The sequence below is a fragment of the Anguilla anguilla genome, chromosome 4, assembly GCF_013347855.1.
Source record: "Anguilla anguilla isolate fAngAng1 chromosome 4, fAngAng1.pri, whole genome shotgun sequence".
NCBI classification, from domain to species: Eukaryota; Metazoa; Chordata; class Actinopteri; order Anguilliformes; family Anguillidae; genus Anguilla; species Anguilla anguilla.
The window spans coordinates 26,487,921-26,508,296 of record NC_049204.1 but is presented as its reverse complement, the minus strand read 5'-3'; the positions used below and the strand labels follow the sequence as shown (position 1 = coordinate 26,508,296).

The following is a 20,376-nucleotide window of genomic DNA, read 5'->3' as shown; positions in this document are numbered from 1 at the left end:
TATTCAGATATTACAAATGAAATACAAGGTAATATATTTCACATATTCTAAAACATATAAAAGCAAAGGATAAGTGAATACTAAAATGAACTACAATCATTTAAAAGCCACCCTGAAGAAGTATGTATTTAGAAGGCTGTTGTAAAGTTTACGTTTGGCACTTCTGTAATGTGTCTAGGTTACCTATTATATCGTGTGGGGGAATAGAAATAAAAGGAAGCTTCTTTACTTCCTTTGTAATTTACTTCAGGAATACATAACAGATTATCACCTGAAGATCTGGGGGCATTTTTGGGCTGTTATATATTCAACAGATCAGATATGTAATCTGCTATTTTGCCAGTCAGTGCTTTAAAAACTAGTAAAATCATTTTTAAATCAATTATGAATTTCATGGACAACCAATGCAGAGATGCAAGTACCGGTGTGATGTATGCTATCTTGTGTGAAGATTCTTTCGTGTGAAGATTCTTTCAGCTTTCAGCATTCTTTCAGCTGAATTTTGCACAAGTTTATTTTTAAGTTATTTTTTGGAAGACCAGAGTAGAGATAATTACTGTAGTCTAATTGAGCCAAATATACAGTAAAGACATCAGCCATATCCTGAGTCAATTGAAGAAAATTCTGAGACATCCAGAATTTATTCAGACATTTTTCTAAAGAACTAACTGAGCTTTCATCATGAGGCAATACAGGCCCAGAGAGAAAGACTATCTAAGAACCTAGGTCCTCTAAAATAAACCCAAGGAATCTGGGTGTAGCCTTATGTTTTCAGCCTCATATAAGAAATGTAACAAGGGTGGTCTTTTTTCCATTTGAGAAATATTACCAAAATAAGGCCTTTATCCTTGCAAGCTGATGCTGAAAGCTGTGTATCATCAGTGTAGCTATGAAAATTAGCCCCGTGATTACTTATGATTTTCCCAAGGGGAAGCATATATAAAGAGAAGAGTAATGGGCCAATGATAGATCCCTGTGGAATCCCTCAATTAATAGCAGACTTTTCTGATACATAATCCTCCTGGGCAACACAAAATCATTCTACCAGCCAGATATGAAACAAATCATTTAAGAACTGTTCCTGGGAGACCTACCCATTTTCAAGCCAATGTATCAAATCTTATGGTCCAATGTCAAATGCAGCAATGATATCTAAGAGAATAGACAGACACACAATTGGCATTTATACTCGTTCTAATATTATTGATTGCCTTGACTAGGGCACTTTCAGTACTGTGGTTTGACAGGTAACCAGACTGCAATTTCTCAAGAAAAGCATTTTTACTGAGAAAGTTATCTAGCTTTAGAAAAATACTTGCAAAACCACTTTCAAAACCATTGCAAGTCTTCTTTTTGGACTCTGCTGCACACTGCTGCCTAGTGCAATCTGTGTAAGCTGCAGGCTAACTGCTCCAGTCCACTCTTTACATATCTTTATATAGAAAGGAGAATCATTGGATTCCTTCTGTCAAGTGATGTTTCACATTGAGAACACGGGAAGCCTAAAAGTAATAAAGAGTGAAATCTTTCCACACAGTCATACATGAAAATTCTACAGTGATACATGGGAAGTATGAACTACAGAACTGATAGACATATAACCAGCTTAGATCTTGTTATTATCACCCACTACTGTGTTGATAGCGTTCTGCAGAATTTTCAAAAATAATATTTAAGTCCAGTTTCAGTAATTAAGTTACAAAACCATTTTAAAGATTGATAAGTACAATGTATACATATATTTATCATAACATTTTTCACTATTCATGAAGTAAAGCACTAGATTTCACATAGATAATTGTATTCTTCCTCTTATCATGTCAGGGTTGTTTGGAATACTGTATCATCGGCAACCCAATGTTATAATAAGGCTATTGGGCGGTGGCCACTCCCTGCAGTCTGAAATTAACATATTGGAAATAAATGTGCATATTATATAGGAGACCGGTCCACTAACTCCCTCAGCAGTGACTTGACAGCACATATACTGTATTTACCATTTATATTTATTCATAGTAAGTACTATATCTATAGAGATGTTTTAATATTTAATGTGAACGTCATGTAGTTTGAATATATTTATTTGCCTGCCTGAAAGCCTGAGGGTTTGCAGATCTCTTCACAGTGAGTATTTAGTTAGTAAATAAAATAGGAAAAAAACTGGAGTTTTATAAATGGTTTGAAAAAATGTTGTTTGGATAAGACCTTTGGAGCCAATCATTTTTTATATATAGAATGATTTTAATTCTGAATAAAAATTATCTGCAGATGAGCATTTTTTTAGAAGGCATCTGGTTTAATTATTGAATAGGTGGTCAGGCGTAATATGTTTGAGTTTAATTAGAGTTCTTTGGAGTTCTGGATTGAGCCACATAATAGTCAAAATACTTAAAATGTATTGACAAGTGACTAGAATATAAAACAGAAAAACATTAGAAGTTGTGGCTCATTCGTACTCTGTCTTTGGACTGCAGATTAAGTTGGCATACAGTCTTTCGTATTCTGAATATTCTGTCCAGAACGTTTGCGAGACAACATTGATCGGAAAGGTTCAGGATCTTTTCTTTAAACATAAAATAAACTTGCAACCTGAATATGGATACCTCTAAGGATATTACAGAAAGGGCGCAATTTGTACAATTAGAAGATGAATGTTTGGCAAACTTAAAAACTAAATGATTTTACCTTACCTAATAAGTTAATTACCAACGAGTTCTCTGTTCTATTTTCATCTTCAGTATGGCAAGCACACAAATTCCTAATTGTGCTTACAGACATAGAGATCTGAGTTGGCAGGCTCAGGATATCAACTCTGATCAATGGCATCTGAAGTTGTCAGAAAAGGGCAGGATGGTTCCCATCAATGCATTCCACCTATAACAAGTGGAACACAAAGAGAAAGTGCTGAGCAGGCAGCCCTGCATGGCTTTCCTGTCTGTCACTGAAGTCTCAGACTGGACTCTACTATTCTGGGAAGGTCACTGCTGCTCTGGATGTTAGTGGTCACAAACTGACTCTTTTGTCAGTTTGAGAAATTAGCCATCCTACTCTGTGACATTTTTAGTACATGCTCCATGCTGATAACAATGGTGTCACAACTTTTCAACACAAGAATTCTGCGGTCTTTGTGGCTACTTTCATGAATGACCTATTCGACAATGTCTAAGGTACAAAAATGAAATAAAATATTTAACATTTTATATCTTTAACCCTTCTTTTCTGGAAAAGTAGCTTTTGGAAATGCATTTGAAGAGTATGAATGTATTCTATTCATTTTAGCAAAATGGTCATTTCAGTACTTCCCATTTTGTAGATCTGAAATGAAAGTAAATAATATATTTACTTTGCTATCATATTCAGTTGAGTATCATTGATATCACGTAGTGGATTGAGTTCTATTTCTGGCAGTCTGTGGAGACAGACCGAATAGTGTGTCAGCTCCTATTTAAATTATTTTTGGCCACTGAAGGTTAAACAAAACGCTGTACAGATCAGTAAATTCCTGGGTTTCCTCTCTGTGCACTTTCATTCAAAACGGCAATGAACTTTGGCTTCCAAACAAGGACAATATTTCACTTGACTATTTCCATTTTTCCAGGCTTAACAATGGTAATTGATGATCTCACTCTGCGTGTTACTCCCTTAATGAAAAGCAGTGCCGATTCCTCTCTGCTGACAGATGATGTGAGAGGTGCCAGCTGACTGCGGCCATTAACACTGTCATCGTGCCTTAGTCGGAGTGAACTCTATTCTCTGGCACCTCAGTCGGAGATCGGGGGTGTCGAATACCGTTCATTTCTTCTGAGAGCCTGGGTCAAATACTAAGGCCTCCTCACACCTGTCAGAAAAGTGTGTCTTGAAAATCTGTCTTGAAATAGTTGAACGGAAGACAGCGCAATCTCTTTCCAACACCTTGTTAGGGTGAAATTTTGCCTTTGTCACAGCTGCTGTTTGTTATATCCAAAGGTCATTTTTATATATTTACAATGGTGGCCCTGGAAGTAGGTTCATTGAAGATTTGGATTATTAACTCTCAGAATAAGGACATTTTCTGTACAATATGTCCTATGTTAAATTCAATTCTTATCTATATAGGCCATTGTGATACATTGTGATTTTTTTGCACAAAATAAGGTAAGAATGGATATGGTACAATAAGATACGTGGTAGCCATCACATTTGATAGCAGGTTGCTGTCTGTGCAACACGTCTGAGGGTGGCAACTTTTTTGTCTTCACAGTCAGAGACAAAAAAAGGGTGATGATCAGAAAATCAATATCTGATATTCTGAGGAAATATTCATCATCCAAATTCAACCTGGAGATGAAAGGAATGTATGTATGATCACACATTGCTTACTCACACACTCACTGGCTTTATGATTATATTTCTGACACATTTTTTTTGCTTCTCCGTTGCAATTTCCAGGATCAGAAATGTTTATGCAAAATAAGTATCTATTAGTCTATGCTCCTGTCCTCCCACAGTGGCACCTTGCGCAGATGCTGATGCCAGAACAGGACTGCAGGAATGCAGGCATCAGGTGCACAGAACAGAAGAGAGCAGCACACAGGTTCTGGAGGTCCCATAAAGATAAAACAGCTGTTTACATTTACACAGAATTACAAAATGTAGGTAGGTGGCTTTCTGATAAAAACCTCTGCAATCTCGGAAAAACAAATCATGTTATTTGCTTCCAAAATTAAGCTTCAAAAATCACTAGGATTCAATGTCAAAGTTGGGGACTCCCAGATTGTTGCTAAAACATCTGTCAATTATCTGGGATGTGTCTTAGACAGTCACCCTTCTGGGGAAAGTACAGCTTTAAAAGCCATTACTAAAATAAATCAGAAGACTAAATTTCTTGCTCAAAAAGCTTTATTTTTGGATTAAGCAGCACTGCAAATGTTAGCAGGGGCTTTGATACAAAGCCACTTTAATTATGCTGTGTGTTCGTGGTATTACGGTCCACTTCAGTGCCTCAGACATAAATGACAAACAGCACAAAATAAATGGATCAGAGTTATTTTAAAGCTCCATCCTCATACCCATCTAGTTGAGTCTCATTTTAAGGAACTGAAATGGCTTACAGTAAACAAAAGGGTCATGGAGATTACTGAGGCTTACATACAAAATTTTAAATAACTACCAAGTTATTTGGTAAATCATTTTACTCGCATCAGAGACATCCATAATTATGCGACTAGAGGCAGTCTCACTGATTCTGTCCCCTGTACATTCAAGAGCCTAATGGAGGAGAACACCTTTTTGTACACAGACTTCCCTTTGAATTGAAATCATGTGCATCAGAGAATATTTTTAAGTTGTCCTTAAAAATATGGCTGTTAAATACTGTGTAACCCTCATTGTTTTTGTAATATTATCTGTCAGGATGCTGTCTGTCCTGTGGTGAATGTATTGCTCTGGCATATCTGTTTGTATTGCATTAACTGTATTCCATTGGATGTTTTGTCATGTCTATGTTTGAACGTTAGGGGACCACAATTGAAATAGGCCTGCTGGCTTCCTTGTGTTTCTATCCTCAACTATTTTTAAAGGATTACTGTCTGCTATGCAGTCTTATGAAATCTCGTTTTGAAATCGCCAAATAAATAAATTCATTCCTTCATTCAACTATAGAACTGCAGGCAACTGCAGGAGAAGCTCCTTGTGCCGGAGCAGGTGTAGGCACCTGGGCGAGACGGAGCGCTGCCGAATGGGCATGCCAGGAAGTGCAAAGAACACGAGGCTGCCCTGCTGTGATGTAGATTAAAGATGAACAGATAAATCAATCAAAGGAACGAGCTTCTCCACTGAGGACATTTCCAGAATGTTTAAGGAAATGCGATGTCAGGTTCTATTAATGTGAACTGGTCAGGGAAGGGCTAGGGAGCCAGCGCACCGAAGGCCCTGCATAATCACCTTATTATTTCATTGCGAATGGGATGTTAAATGAATCTTATTACAGGGAAATGGCTATAATGCCCATCTGCATTCAGAGATCCTTGACACAAGGTCAATTATTACAGTTAGCTGCAGAGCGATACATATGTTCAATCTGATGGAGGCCCTTCCGTGTTTCCTTACTGAGTTTCAGGTTGAGGTAAGGCAACGTGTTGGTGTTTAGCGAGTCTAAGAGAAGAAATGGAGCAGGGCATGGCAGAGCCATCCAACTCACCTGCATCAAGTATATGAGGAAGGTCAATAGGCCAACCTGCAGGATGAGAAGTAGGTGACCAGACCTTTTCTGAACAACTCAATAGTCACTACTTACAAAGGAGTGAGTGTATCATTTTTATGGCATTGTTCGTACTTGCTTTGCCCATGAACAATGACTACAAGCGGCCGACTGATTTTTACACAAATTTTCCTCCGTATTTGTTCCCTCTCCATTGTTGCATCATTGGACAGTAGTTCCAGAACCTGTGAAGTGGTACGGGTGCGTCTTGACTGGAACATTGTAGGGTTGTAGTGGCAGGCACACTGTGTTTGGTCAGGGTGCTCTACTGCAATGCCCAGACAGGGCTTCTACTTAGTAAAAATATAATGAACTGTAATGGTGATGAGGGCACAGGGATACAGACACTGTGGTAGGTAGGCCCTTCTGCCAGAATAGGACAAGGTACCAGTAAAAATGAGAGGGATAACTCAAATAAATAAAAATAAATAAAAACACCCTTATTAATCTGTATATACATTAGCATGACTAATATATCACAGTGCAGTCTACTGGTAAAGCTTTTTTCTTCTTAGCAAACCATTTTTGGCTGCTCAATTATGCGATTTTACCTCCATTGAATTCTTTTGATGTGATCATATGTTTGTCATCTCAGGGTTTTTTTCCATGTGTAAAGTCTAAATTCATGCCATTTACTGTACAACTGCTGCCTCTTCTCAACTTCAGTCCTTCTCATTAGCTTGTGCATCACAGCCAGCAAGGTGACCGAGGAGCTTTCCCCCAGCAGTTGCTTGGAGTCTGTGTATAATGAATAATCAAGCTGCATCAGCATGTGGGCTCAGGCTGAGACACCTGTTTCATTTCCCTCTCCAAAACAAAGATTTATTCTGTTTCAATAAGGTTGCATTACTTTACTAAAGGATTCCTTTTCCATAGTGTGTAAAATTATATTGTATATAATAATAATAATAATAATTCAGTCAAATACAAAATGTGGTCAAGTTTGTAGTCAAGTTACATATTGTAATAATTAACAATGTCACAGCAAAGTTTGATAAGGTCTGAGAACATTTTGGGTTCCATCTTATAACATATGGGTTTTCAACCTTGGCCCTGGAGAGCCAAAGCGTCTGCTAGCTTTGTTTAATTGCCATGTAATTGATCAGATAGAGCAGTTCATAACTGGCTCAGATTAAATATTACACATATTCCCTTTGAAACCAATACCCACATGACAAATTTTTAAATAGGAGATTAGTCCCTCAAAGGCTATGAGCACAATTTTAAAATGAGCAAACTGGAATGAGAAATGTTTTGCATTAATAAAGAAAGGCGATTCAGTCACAAATGTTAAGCATCAGGAATATGTAGAACGCTAAAAATTAAATAAACTTTTGTACGTTATTTGAGATGATTGTATAAAACACCTGCTCATTTATGAAGCTATTTTTACAAGAATTGCTTATAAAAAGCAGAGACAAACAGGCATGTGTCCTGGATAGAATGCTATAAATAATGCCTTATTAACAGCAAGCACAATATGAAAGAAAATTTCATTTCAATAAGATGCCAAACAGAATAGTGGTATTAGCTATAGTAGAATCAAATCTGGTAAGAAGGAAATATTTCAAAACACAACACGCACAAACACAAATCTGGTGTTAAATTTTGAGATTTTTCTAAGTTATTAAATGGAAGCCAGGATAAAATGCATATATTTCAAGAAGATATGTTTTTGAAGAAGAGCTACTCAGAATTAGAAAAATTCCCATTTGTGTTGGACTGTAAAATCAAAGAGCTCTATCTAAATCCTAGAAGCAAATGCTCACAGCTTATCAATTATGCAGACATCTGCATACAAATCCAGAGCTATACCTGAAAATGGGAAAACAAAACATTATCAAGCAAAGAGTTTTAAGCAAAAAATTTTTAACTGGCCTGAATTTTGACTGACAAAAAATAAATTCCTTGACTCAGACACACAGAAAAGGACAATATGGCTTACATTGCAACATATTCCCACATTAGACCTTTTCAGCCAAAAACCAGCCATTCACAGACCAATTACTTATTTATTTATTCATAAATATCCCAAATAATACAAGACTGATTGCATCATGAACTGGAAATAAGAATTCCATGGAAATAAAGCTTTCAGAAAGGTTGCCATGCTGTGTTGTTGCCTTCAATACAAAGCAGCTTTCAATTCACTAGCAGGGATTGATTAACACTAATTGTAAGCAGAACAAAATCAATGGACATTGTTTTTTCAGTGGATGGGTGCAGGGTGTACTGCAGCCTGCAGGCCAGCATAAGAAAGAGATGGCCATCACAGAGCTGAGGCTGAAACTGCAGACCACAGGCACAGAGCCACACGGACAGATGCTGGAGAGGTGCAACCTCATCACCCTGGAGTTCTCTTCCCTCCTCTATCCCAGCATGGCCTGGTGCAGTGGTTCAAAACTGACCTTCACAAATGTGTGAATAAGCAGAAGCACTGCACCTGCCAGCTGTATGAGGATTACATTGAATCGCACAGACATGGAAATGGATGCAAACACATGAATGCAATCCAGAGGAATGTAGGAGGGTGTAAATGGATGACAATATGTTGATGGAGTGTGGACATTTACACAGAGAGGGAAAGCTGTTCTCAGAAGAGGCACAGTAAGGACGGAAAACTCCTACCACAGAGACATGGCTAATGATACTGAAGCCCACTGCAAAAGGAACATGAAGATCATGCACTAAGGAGACTGTCTCTCACAATAAGCAATTAAAGCACCGGTGAGTGAGTAAGCTGTTGAAACTGATGCTATGGTCCATCTATCCATTTGCTTAAGCACATCTAAGGTGCTTATGCAAGTGTACAAATGTTATGCTGATCAAAATTTCAGTTAGCATTACGTTTTCTTTTTTTTTTTTTAATATGATAAGATTGCTAAACAGGTTTAAAAAAATTTATTTATTTATTTATTTATTTATAGCCTTTTCTCATTCAAATTCAATGGGCTTTTTTTTTAAAACAGCATCCTTCTAGACAGAGTTTTAAAAAGTAGAGAGCACACTTCCTACCACTGGGTGGCACTTTTAACCAAAGCAAACTGAATTATGCTTGCTGTCTTTGCAAATTAATACATGATGGAATGCATACAATTCTGTCCTAGAGTTTAATGTTTGTCTGTTAAAAAAAGCTTTCAGCATTAATGTAACCTTTGCCAATATCTTGCACCCTGTTTCATATCTAATTATAAAAATGAACAGGGTTAGAGTTGAGGATGGTTGGAGACCAGTTCATGTGTGGAAGAGGCAGTGAGCCTGTGGACTCTCTTGTAATCATAATACTCACTTGGAGCTCATCTAATGCCAAGCTACAATTCCTAGAACTCCACCTTGCATCCTGTGGCTTGTACTCACTTATTTAGTGAGTGACACAACCTGGACCACTGCCGTATATTGTAAATATGTGGAATTTTTGGAAAACATAAAACATAGTCATAAACATATTTAACAGCATTTAACAGGTATTTTAAAAATAATTGCAATATCTGTAATTATATATATATATATATATGTGTGTGTGTGTGTGTGTGTGTGTGCACAAGTATGTACACTGAGCTCCATAATGTTTGTGACAAAGACCTTTTTTCTTTATCTGGCTCTGTACTCTGTACAACTTTAAATTTGTAATCAAACAATGTACATGTGGCTAAAGTGTAGATTTTAAGCTTTTATTAAATGGTATTGATATACGTTTTGATTTCACCATGTAGAATTTTCAACACTTTTAATACATAGTCCTCCCATTTCAGGGCACCATAATAGTGGGTACAAATCACACCTTCACAGGTGTTTCTGATTAGTCAGGTGTGTTTAACTGCTTCCTTAGTGCAGGTATAAGAGAGCTTTCAGTATCTAGTCTTGATTCTAGACTTTTGATTGTCTTTTGAGTCTGTTATCGGCATTTTTCAACATGAGGATAAGAGTTATGCCAATAATGGGAGCCAAAAGTCAAGGAATCTTATAAATAAGAAAGAAAACCGTAGGCTTACCATAATCACCAGTGAGAGAGCACCGGTGAGCTCAATAATTGCAAAGGGCCTGGTAGGCCAAAGAACACCTATACAGTTGATGACTGAACAATTCTCACCATAATGAAGAAAAACACACAAACACCAGCCTGGCAGATCTGAAACGCCCTTCGCGCCGGTGTGGACGTGTCAGTTACTGTCCGCAGAAGACTTCATGCACAGACAAACCACTAGTTAGCCACAGAAACAATACAGCCAGGGTACAGTTTGCTAAGACACATCTAAAGGAGCCTAAAGAGTCCTGGAAAAAAGTATTGTGTACAGATGAAACCAAGATTGATTTGTATCAGAGTGATGGCAAGAGTAAACTATGAAGGCCAAAACAAGACCCAAAGCACCCCCTCTCATCTGTGAAACTTGGTGGTGGGGGTGTTATGGTTTTGGCATGGGTGGGTGCCACAGGTTCCAGCTCACTTGTCTTCATTGATGTTGTAACAGCTGATATCTATCTATTATATGTGTTGATGAACTCTGCACTTTTCATTTCAATGTGGTACTCACAAATGGCAAATAAACTGACTCTGACTCTGAATGAATTCTGAACTGAAAAACAGAAGCATCTTATCTGCTCAAGTTCAACCAAATGCCTCCAAACTCATTGGACCGTGCTTCATCCTACAGCAAGATAATAATCCCAAACATACTGCTAACGCAACAAAGGAGTGTCTCAAAGCCAAAAAAACGGAAAAACAGACTGGCCTAGTCAGTCACCCAATCGGAATCCAATTGAACATGCGTTTCATATGCTGAAAAGAAAATCTAAGGCAACTAGCCCCCAAAACAAGCAGATGCTGAAGATGGCTGCAGTACAGGCCTGGCAGAGCATCCCTAGAGAAGATACTCAGAACCTGCTGATGTCACATGGGTCACAGACTTCAAGCCATCATTGCATGCAAATGAACTGTGACAAAGTACTAAACTTGACCAATTTCATTTACATAAATTTTGTGCCAAACATTGAACATTACATATATATACACATACATATACATACATATCGCTCAATGTTTGAGCAATATATACACAGTCACACACACGTGTGTGTGTGTGTGTGTGTGTGTGTGTACTGAATGCCTACACTATCATACACTAACGAATCACACGCAATATAATTGAAGCACATAATTATCGACTCACTCATATTCTGGTATATTTGGAGTTTGGTAGACTAGCCTAATTTTTAATATATATTAAATTAAACTGATGCTTTAACACGCCACTTTATGCCTTGTAAAATGCTTTCTAGCCTTCGCAGAACGCACGATATTCATACACTTTAAAAATGCATCTATTGTTCAAAAAGAATGACAAAATATGGAATTACACATTTTATAGCCTATGTGTGCAGCTCCGAGTTCGTTTGCCTCGCAAACTCTGGCAAATTGAAACAGTAATGCATTTACAGTACCTTGTATTTGTACGTGCAAATTTAACAACTGTGTTGTATACCGGAACAATACCATGGAAACTTACGTTGTGTGTAAACAGGAGACCGATAAAGCATTTCATCTCTGCATGGGAAGTCCTCTAAACGTCTATGATTTGTGAGGGGACTCCCTGTGGGACGCGGTGGAAAGGTCACAACAAATTGAGCAAATCCGCTCTCTTTCTAAACTGCGCATCGCCGCGGCCACACCTGAAACCAGAAAGGTCTCGTAGTCGCGCCTACACCTGCTACAACACAATCGTTGCAGCCGAATCTAAATGTGTGTTTTGAAAGGCCGTAGCAAATTTTCAATCGAACTGGATCGACGGTCACTTTAATGAATGCTTTAGCCTACAAGCTCTTCATCACAGTAAATTAGTATAGCTACTATATTACTACGATATCAGCACGTCATGATCATTTAAAGCGTATCAGAACAGACTATAGGAGGAGGACCTCGCAAAGGAAATTCTGTTCGCACCTGCCGATTTGCCGTTAAAAAAGGTAAGGCAATTATAAGGTAAACCGAAATATTTAAATGTAGGTTAATCCGTTCCGGTATTTTTTATTATAATTTATTTATTCACCTGTTGAAAGCTGGCTAGTAGGCTACCAAATGCAAATTGTGTTTGAATTCCCCTAAAGTTGGAAACTTTGTGAGGAACCGTCACTATTTTCTGTCCATTTATATTCGGGGACACAGAGAAGTAGGGCAGTAAGTAAGCTTTGTATTTTTAAGTATCTAGGAGATTAATCAACACTTCAACGAAAACAAAAGCATTGGATAAGGATTGTACATCCTGTTCCACTTTAATTCCTCGAGCTAAACAACCATTCTTTGTTAAGCGAACGTTTCACATTAACTGGACTACCAGTTCAACGCCAAGGGGTTAGGCTATATTCACTGAATACTTTGAGGAACTAAATTAGTACTGTTTAGTATTTAAAAAGACCAGGCTTACTTATTGAAGAGAAGCGTAGCCTATAGCTGAAATAAACCAAGAATATGACTTGCACGTACTTGGACAGAAACGATCTGTCAGAATGGAGGATTTATGAAGTCATGGTGGAAATTTGATCGAGAGTATGTCCTCTCTCAAAATGACAAAACTTAATATAAGTGAGTTAAAGCTACATGTGTGTTTAGTTTGTGTGTGTACGTGCACACACACACACACACACACACACATATATATAATTTGTTTTGAAAAAATGAGTATTTCTCAAAAGACAGCTGATCTCAAAAAATCTATTTGGTTTATGCAATGACTAAGGTTTGTTTTGTTTAATTCTGAAAACAAGGAAAAGGACGTTCTTTCTGTGCTCATGACCTTTGTACTGCAGTACAGACTCACACAGTAAACCTTATCACTGACAACACAATCATTTGCATGATGCCATATAACTTTTTTCTGTTTCTGTACCACCACATAGGTACAGTAAAGGTCAGAAACAAATGTACAGTATTCTGCATGTCATTCCAGAAAAATGTATTGGAATGTCAGAAAATATGTAATTCATCTGGTGTTCTAGATGCAGACATGGAGGCACTGATGTACACAAATAAATGAATGGACCACATTTCAGACCTTTGGCCAGTGCATTTTAGTGGTTGCATGAGTGCTGTTAAAAATTGTAATCCCTTGTTTATTTTTATCTGTTGGTATGGTGTCTTGAGAAATATGCTTGAGAGATTAGACTACAATATATATATGTTATGTCAGATGAGCTTGAGTCTGCCACACCTTTTAAGTCACTCAGATCTGAAGAAGTACCAGTTTCTAGAACTTTCTGTGGAATAAGCATAGAGTGTGGGGGAATGGATCAGGTATGTTGTTGCTCTGAGCTCATAGTAGAACGGGCCCCTGTTCAACATGGAGTGAAACTGGAAGACTGCCCTGTCGCTATCAGGTTGTGGACAGGCTCTTGTTTCGCTCAGCAGATAGATTTAAATATGCTGGAGGCCAGGCTGAACTCGTGAAAAAAGGTGAATGCGTTTTCTTTTGTCAGCAGTGGGGCGCTGGGGGACATGCATGCTAATTGGTGATTTAATTAGCACCTTAATATTGCAGCTGTGCTCGAAAAAACAGCAAGCCGGCAACAGAAAAGAGCAGGGTTCAGATCAAAGGCTCTGCAGAATGGAATTGGCAGACTTAGCAAAAGAAATGTTTGATGATGAGGAGGAAAAACCATATCATAAATAATAAGTGTTGTATAAAAATGTATCCACATAAAACAGAAGAGGATTTCCTGACATGATCTGGTGGTCTGGAATTGAGCTCCAGGGTCCTGGTTTGCAATACTGTTTTCCGTTTGTTTTCATCTCTTTTCTGAGGAGTACCTGGTACTGCTTCAGCAATGGGCCTGCGGATAGTCCGGTCATAACGGAAAACGAGTGTAAGTCCAGAGCAGTGGTGACATCACGCTGAGCCCAGGACAGACTGAAAACAGTACCCGCCTACCTATAGGCTGTGGGTCTCAGAGGAGCATTTAACACACAGGGAGGAAGGACTCTGTTTTCCAGGCAGGATATCTTCCTTGGCTGTTAAAGGCCATTGCGACGGGGAGAGGAGGACAGCAGTGGAGGGGGGGCGAGCGAATGAGAGAGGAGGGAGGGAGGGAGGGAGGGAGAGAGGGAGGGAGAGAGAATGAGAGAAGGGAAAGGTAAGAAGGCCAGCTCACAGCTATTTTATTAGTCAGGTTGTGCCTGACTGTAACTTGAGAGCAGAGCCGTTGCTGCTGCCATGTAGGCAGGACAGCGCAGAGGAAAGAGTAAAGAGTGGTGTGAGTATTATCATTTGTCTACACACTGTGCTTGAAAAATGATGGATGTTTTTCATAAGATAATCTTATGTAACTGTTCTTTGAACTGAGCTTGGCTTTTCTGTTTTGTCGGTGCTTTACTCATTGCATATTCTCATACAGCTGTGGAAACATTGCTAATGTGAAAATGTTTGTAATTAACATTTATGTATTATTCAATGAAAATATACATTTCAGAGCATTATTTGTCGGGTAAATGTGTGCCAGGTACATGCTGGGAGCTTTTGGGTGCATGAAACAGAGGTCTGAGAAATAAACTCAGTAAAACAATAACCAGGGATTAAGACCCAATTGTGTTAAAACAGACCAGCTGATTAGATCATGTGCATTACGCCATTTTTCTTGGTCACAAATAGACATTATTCAGTTCCACTGTCATCAGTCTCTCTCTTTTTTTCTTCTACAGAAGCCTGATCGCTTTCTTGCAGCTCGTTGCATACAGACTGTTTTCTGGCTGTGTGCTGTTATCTGAGATGTACATGAAGATGGTACTGCTCTCTTTCGGTAATGGAGAACCTATCCCCCGTACCCAGCTTCAATATGTTCATTTATTTCGTGCAGGGTTGGAGAGGGCTGGTCTGTCCATGTGAGGGGAGCAGGCAGTGACTTCTCCCATTGTCCCTGGTGAGCGTGCAGCGGGGCAGAGGGACTCTGTGCCAGCTGTGACAGGAACAGCAGCTGAATAAACCCATTCAGACGCAGGACGCCGCTGCCTCCTCCCACCCCCCCCCCCCCCCCCCCCCCCCCCACACACTCCCTGTCCCATCCACGGACAGCAGCCGCAAACCCTTCAGTCCCCTATGGCATTTGGCAAAGACCCCTGGCCTCGGCAAGGATGCCAGCCCTGACCCCTCTGCTCGGCCCTGGGAACGAAGGCACAGAGAGAACGGAAGAGGAGGCGAGGAGGAGGAGGAGGAGGAGGAGGAAGCGTGGGCATTGTGCACTGCCGCGGGTGGCCCCCATCTCCAGGCCAATCTCCAGGGTCTTCTTCCAAGCCGGAGAGTCGCAGACTGCAGGACCTCCACTCGGCCCGTTTTGTTCAGCTTTGCGTCTCTGACTCCGTGTGTGCTCCTCGGATCCGCTCGCAGACTTGCTGAGGCCCACAGAAACTTCACTCCAGCGCTTCCTCCCTTTTCTGGCCTTGCAGTCTATGAATTATTGAGAGGACCAGCTCTTTATCCAGCGACAGCACGCTCGCTGGTCTTCCTAGGTCTCATTACTGCTGATCGGAGAGAGGTAGTGGGCTATGGGTCCGAATGGACTGAATCTAGGGGAACAAAACTATAGCTCAGGTAGATGAGCTGCATGTACACTTCAAACTGCAGCTTCGGGCAGGGATCAGTTCTGATTAACATCATGAAAACTTTTGCACAAAATAGGAGACATGGCTTTTTATGGATGTCTGATGTACTGTTTGGATCCACCAACATTTACATTTGATGAAGGTCTCATACAGGATTCCTATTTGAGTGGATACCTCATCATACCAATGTACTGGGAAATGTGTTCAAAAGAACAAACTAAGAAAAGCTGAATTCACAGCCTACTAAAACTGAACTGGTAATTAGCCGACAGTGTGATTGGATTTAAGTAAAGTTAATTGAAGTCCTGTGTTATCACTCCTGAGGAAAATGCTTTGGGCACTAAAGCAGAAAATTCTGAATTAAGGCAAACCAAGATGATGTTATGTTAATGCTATATGTCTGAATTGGGAACAACACCATAATTTTTTGATGACTGAAGACCTTGTGTTTGTTGGAAATTACTATTGGCTTGTCAGAATCACCAACATTGCTGAACAGATCAGAGGAATAAAACAGTTTTTTCTGTGGCCTCCTATGCTAAAGACTTCTAGAGGAGGAGAACCGGATGGTTCTTACTGGTAAGTATACAGTAATTTTAATTTGATTGAACTGTCCAATCTGACTTCCTGGGGTTTGGTCAGAGGTGCAATGCTACTGTACCCCCAACTTTGGTCTCTTATGGCCCGTTGTTCTATTTTTTCTGAGTTCACAAGCCTACTTGCTTACCAACTTCAATTTCAATGTGATTACACCGATGACTGACAATGACCTCATGCTCAATGAGCCCATTTTAATTAGCAAATCAACGATGCATTTGGTTATGTACATGCACTGTATTTTTCTATGCAGATGGTCATTGTTTGTCTAAAGGGTCTAACTGAACAGTTGTAATTCCTGTCAGAGAGCAGCATGGTGACGGATAGCAAAGATGCTGACAGGATCGTAAAGACAAGTTGTCTATGCAGCAACCTTGTGGGTCATTCAGGCTTCAGGGACGAAACATTGATAAAAAGATTAATACTTGAGCCAATCGCAAGAGACTTTCATCTCCGCACTGTAATCTTAACATCGCTTTTAAAGACACAGATGAGAGAGAGTGCACAATGCACTGTATGTTTAAACTGTGGCCATTGATATCTAGTGAAGCCATCATTAGGTTTAATAAAAAAGATTAACAAAACAAACCTCACAGAGTGCTTACATAATATATGTGGTCTGATGTTATCCTGGTGCAATGCTTTTTACATTTGTTTTGATCTGTTTACAAAAAGACGCATTATTGCCAACTTTGTTGTATCAATTCCTTTTTTGGTAATTTGTTATTTTAATACCAGCATAGTCACTTTGATGGGCTGAGTTTCTGAGCTAAATGAGGAAAAGGCAGGAATTCTGTTATGAAGGCTCCTGAAAAAGGACACATCCTGCATGAGTGTCCTGTATGCAGGACGGGGACTTACTGATTGCTCCTTCCCTAGGTGTCTGACTTAGAAGACTGAGCGGGTGAGCAGGGGAAGATGCCGGAGTTGGAGGACTTTTCTCCGCCACCGCGCGACCAGCCAGACCCGGCGCAGATCCAGAGGAATGTTCTAGAAGAGCAGGTGGAGCTATGGTGGTTCCGAGAGCCACGCAAGTCCCTGCTGTGCTACTGCGCCTCCGTGGGGCTGATCCTGGGCTGCGGGCTGGGCGGCGTGGGCCTGCTGTCCACCACCACCAGCCTGTCCAGCGAGTGGCGGCTGGGCGTGGGCACGGCGCTCTGCCTGCTGGCCCTGGCCGTGCTGCTCAAGCAGTTGCTGAGCTCCGCAGTGCAGGACATGAACTGCGTCCGTAGCCGCAGGCGCATCGAGGTGCTGAAGAGCGGCGGGCTGTCGGACCTCATGGTCATCCTTCTCACCGGCCTGGCCCTGCTCATCTGCGGCACGGTGCTGCTCAACCTGGCCCTGGCCAGCGGCCTGCCCCAGCCGGGGCTCGCGCTCAACGACATGTTCATCTCCGGGGTGGTGCTGCTGGCCGTGGGCGGGGCCACAGTGCTGGCAGTGGCCGTTTACTCCGCCGTGGTCTTCCTCCTGGAGAGGGTTAGGCCTGGACAGAGGCTGAGGGGCCGGCCCGTGGGCGTCTTCACCATCTCCGGACAGATGAACGAGACGCGTAGAGAGACCACGTCCAGCATGGCCAACCTCATCTGAAACTGCGACTCAAAGGGAACAAAGAACAAAGCACATAGATACTGCACTTGGCTACTGTTTGGGGAATCCAAAGGCCTGCAACCCACATCCATGTTGCTCACTGTATTACATTTTCAAAAGGCAGGTTTAAACTGTGAATCCTCATTGGCATTGCCTTAATATTAAGCCAAGGAACCACTGAAATGAAGTCCCTGTCTTCTCTAAAAGAGCTGCTGTGTACAGTCCTGTCAATCACACTAAAAACTGCTATGAATGTTGGATTGTGTGTGGAAGCGTGCTGTTGTTGCTTCAACCCACCACTGCCCTTGCTTTACTCTAAATGTATCATCTCACACACACTGTGTAAAACAGTGTGCCTCTATCCTCGTATCCAGCAGTTAATGATATTGGGTAAAGAAGCAAACATTCAAACGCATGCCAAGCTGTTCTTCCAGAATTACACTTGTTTGTCTAAAACACTGAGAGGTGTGTCTGTGTGTAAGTTGGCGTAGCTCACGCATACGAGTTTGCATGTCAGTGCTCTTATGCCCTTTCCTGGTTCTGTATAGCACTTGGATAAAATAAAATTTACCATTGATATGGAGTCTAGTGGCCATCTAACCAGAGCTTATTTTAATATCTCTAAAGTGAATGTCTTCCATACGGCAGCACCTTCTGACATATGCAGCCATACTACTGCTGTCTGTGCAACTGTTAGTATTAACATTGACTATTTAATGACAGTCTTCTGAATAATGGGCAAGTGTAAGTACTGGCATTCTCTTCACTATAAGCAAGCTCCAGACTCTCGTGCTCATATGGTACCACCAAGTACATCAAGTGGCCTATATGCGTGTACTTTAAGTGCATCCGCTCAGTGGACAACACGCTAAGCTTTCTGGTGCAAGTGGACATAACCTCAGATGCCTTTGGCCAGATAAGTAGTGGCCCCAGGTCTGAGAGTGTCCCGTTGTGAAAGGTTTGGGATTGTGCTGGAGAGACACAGTGCCGTTTGAGTCACACACAGACAGTGCCTCAGTGTGCCCAGTGCCCAACTCAGGGCAGGGGCACAAACTGTGCTGGGTGACGCCAGCTCCTGCGCCACACAGCTTGCCCATTGTCCGCCGGCGGCTGTTCGTCACCCGCTGACTACGGCAAACTCAGTGGCGCATTGTCACCGAGCTTCAGGCAACTCGCATGCAGGCCTGGATAAGCCGGAAAGAGGCAGGCAAACGCGTCCCTACAAACCCCATTGTTTGATTCTGTGCTTTTAAAATGTGTGGTTTGGATCCATGGATTACAGCTGATTACTGAGGCAGCACTGTTGCGTAGAATCTCTCTCATCTGCGACAAACAAGCTGCAGATTCAATCCAAACACAGGCCAAGAGTACCAGCTAAAACCACAAAGGGGTCAAGACGTGTCTCTGTAAAACTCGCGAAATATTTCAGAAGTCCCTGACCGTGTGTTCAAGGCTCAGTTCATCTTGCCTTTCTCTGTGATGGAAGAAAAAAAGGAACACTGCTATGTTAAAGTAGTTTATTTGCTAAAAAGGACCAACACTGTATCCTACAGTCATGCAGTGTAGTCATTTATAAATAAGACAGGAACTGAATAAAAAGATACAACATTACAGATGACCCAAAAGAATCAGGAAGTAACCAGTGTTCCCTTATAAAAAAGTTTACATGTCAAATGCATGACTACTAAAAATCTTTATTTCCTATGCAGAATTTTTTGCCATTGAGAAAGATGTGGGTTTAGAATACTGGGAAAATACCACATAAATAAATGAGAAAAGGGGAAACAAAGTATTGAACAAGAAAGAACCAAGCATGTAAAAAGTACATTCCCATTAGTAATAAACTGCCTTCAAAACTGGCTGCTGGGTGCACTGTGCACCTTTCAGGATGTGTCCACAGTGATCTGTGTGCCCCATAATTTCTTAGGCCCACATTCCGCTCATTTTTAAGCCGGTGTTTTTATAGCAGTCTCAGCAAAGTTACAAATTAATGGACACTTGCAACAACTTCTGCTTCAGTGTACAACACTATAAATGAGGTGTAAATTACTGTTGAATATCCTTCTGGATTGTTCTACGGTGGATGATTACCTTCCACAAGCATAAAATGCGTAGCACATCTTTTGATTTGAATACAAATTTTGAGATGACAGTACATTCAGTTAGTTCACTTCAGTAGCTCTGGGAGTCCTTATTGCACTTGACATTACACGCTTATTTCACACCTGATAGAAAAATGACCTTTTTGTACTTATGTCTAATGACAGTAACAGAAGTTCCCCACTCTTTATGATTCCATAATCATTGCAAACCCAGCCTCCTAGCGCAGAGACACAAATAAATATTGTGTAATGTAACCATGGTAACAAGA

At 40.6% G+C, this 20,376-nt stretch overlaps 1 protein-coding gene across 1 annotated transcript; it reads left to right on the top strand.

Moving 5' to 3' along the window:
* The first annotated feature begins 15,253 nt into the window (after positions 1–15,253).
* On the top strand, positions 15,254–20,301 carry LOC118225354 (transmembrane protein 125). The gene is made up of 2 exons (XM_035413594.1): positions 15,254–16,400; positions 17,298–20,301. The coding sequence occupies exon 2, from the start codon at positions 17,337–17,339 to the stop codon at positions 18,003–18,005; it is 669 nt and encodes a 222-aa protein (XP_035269485.1). The 5' UTR covers positions 15,254–16,400; positions 17,298–17,336; the 3' UTR covers positions 18,006–20,301.
* The last annotated feature ends 75 nt before the right edge of the window (positions 20,302–20,376 follow it).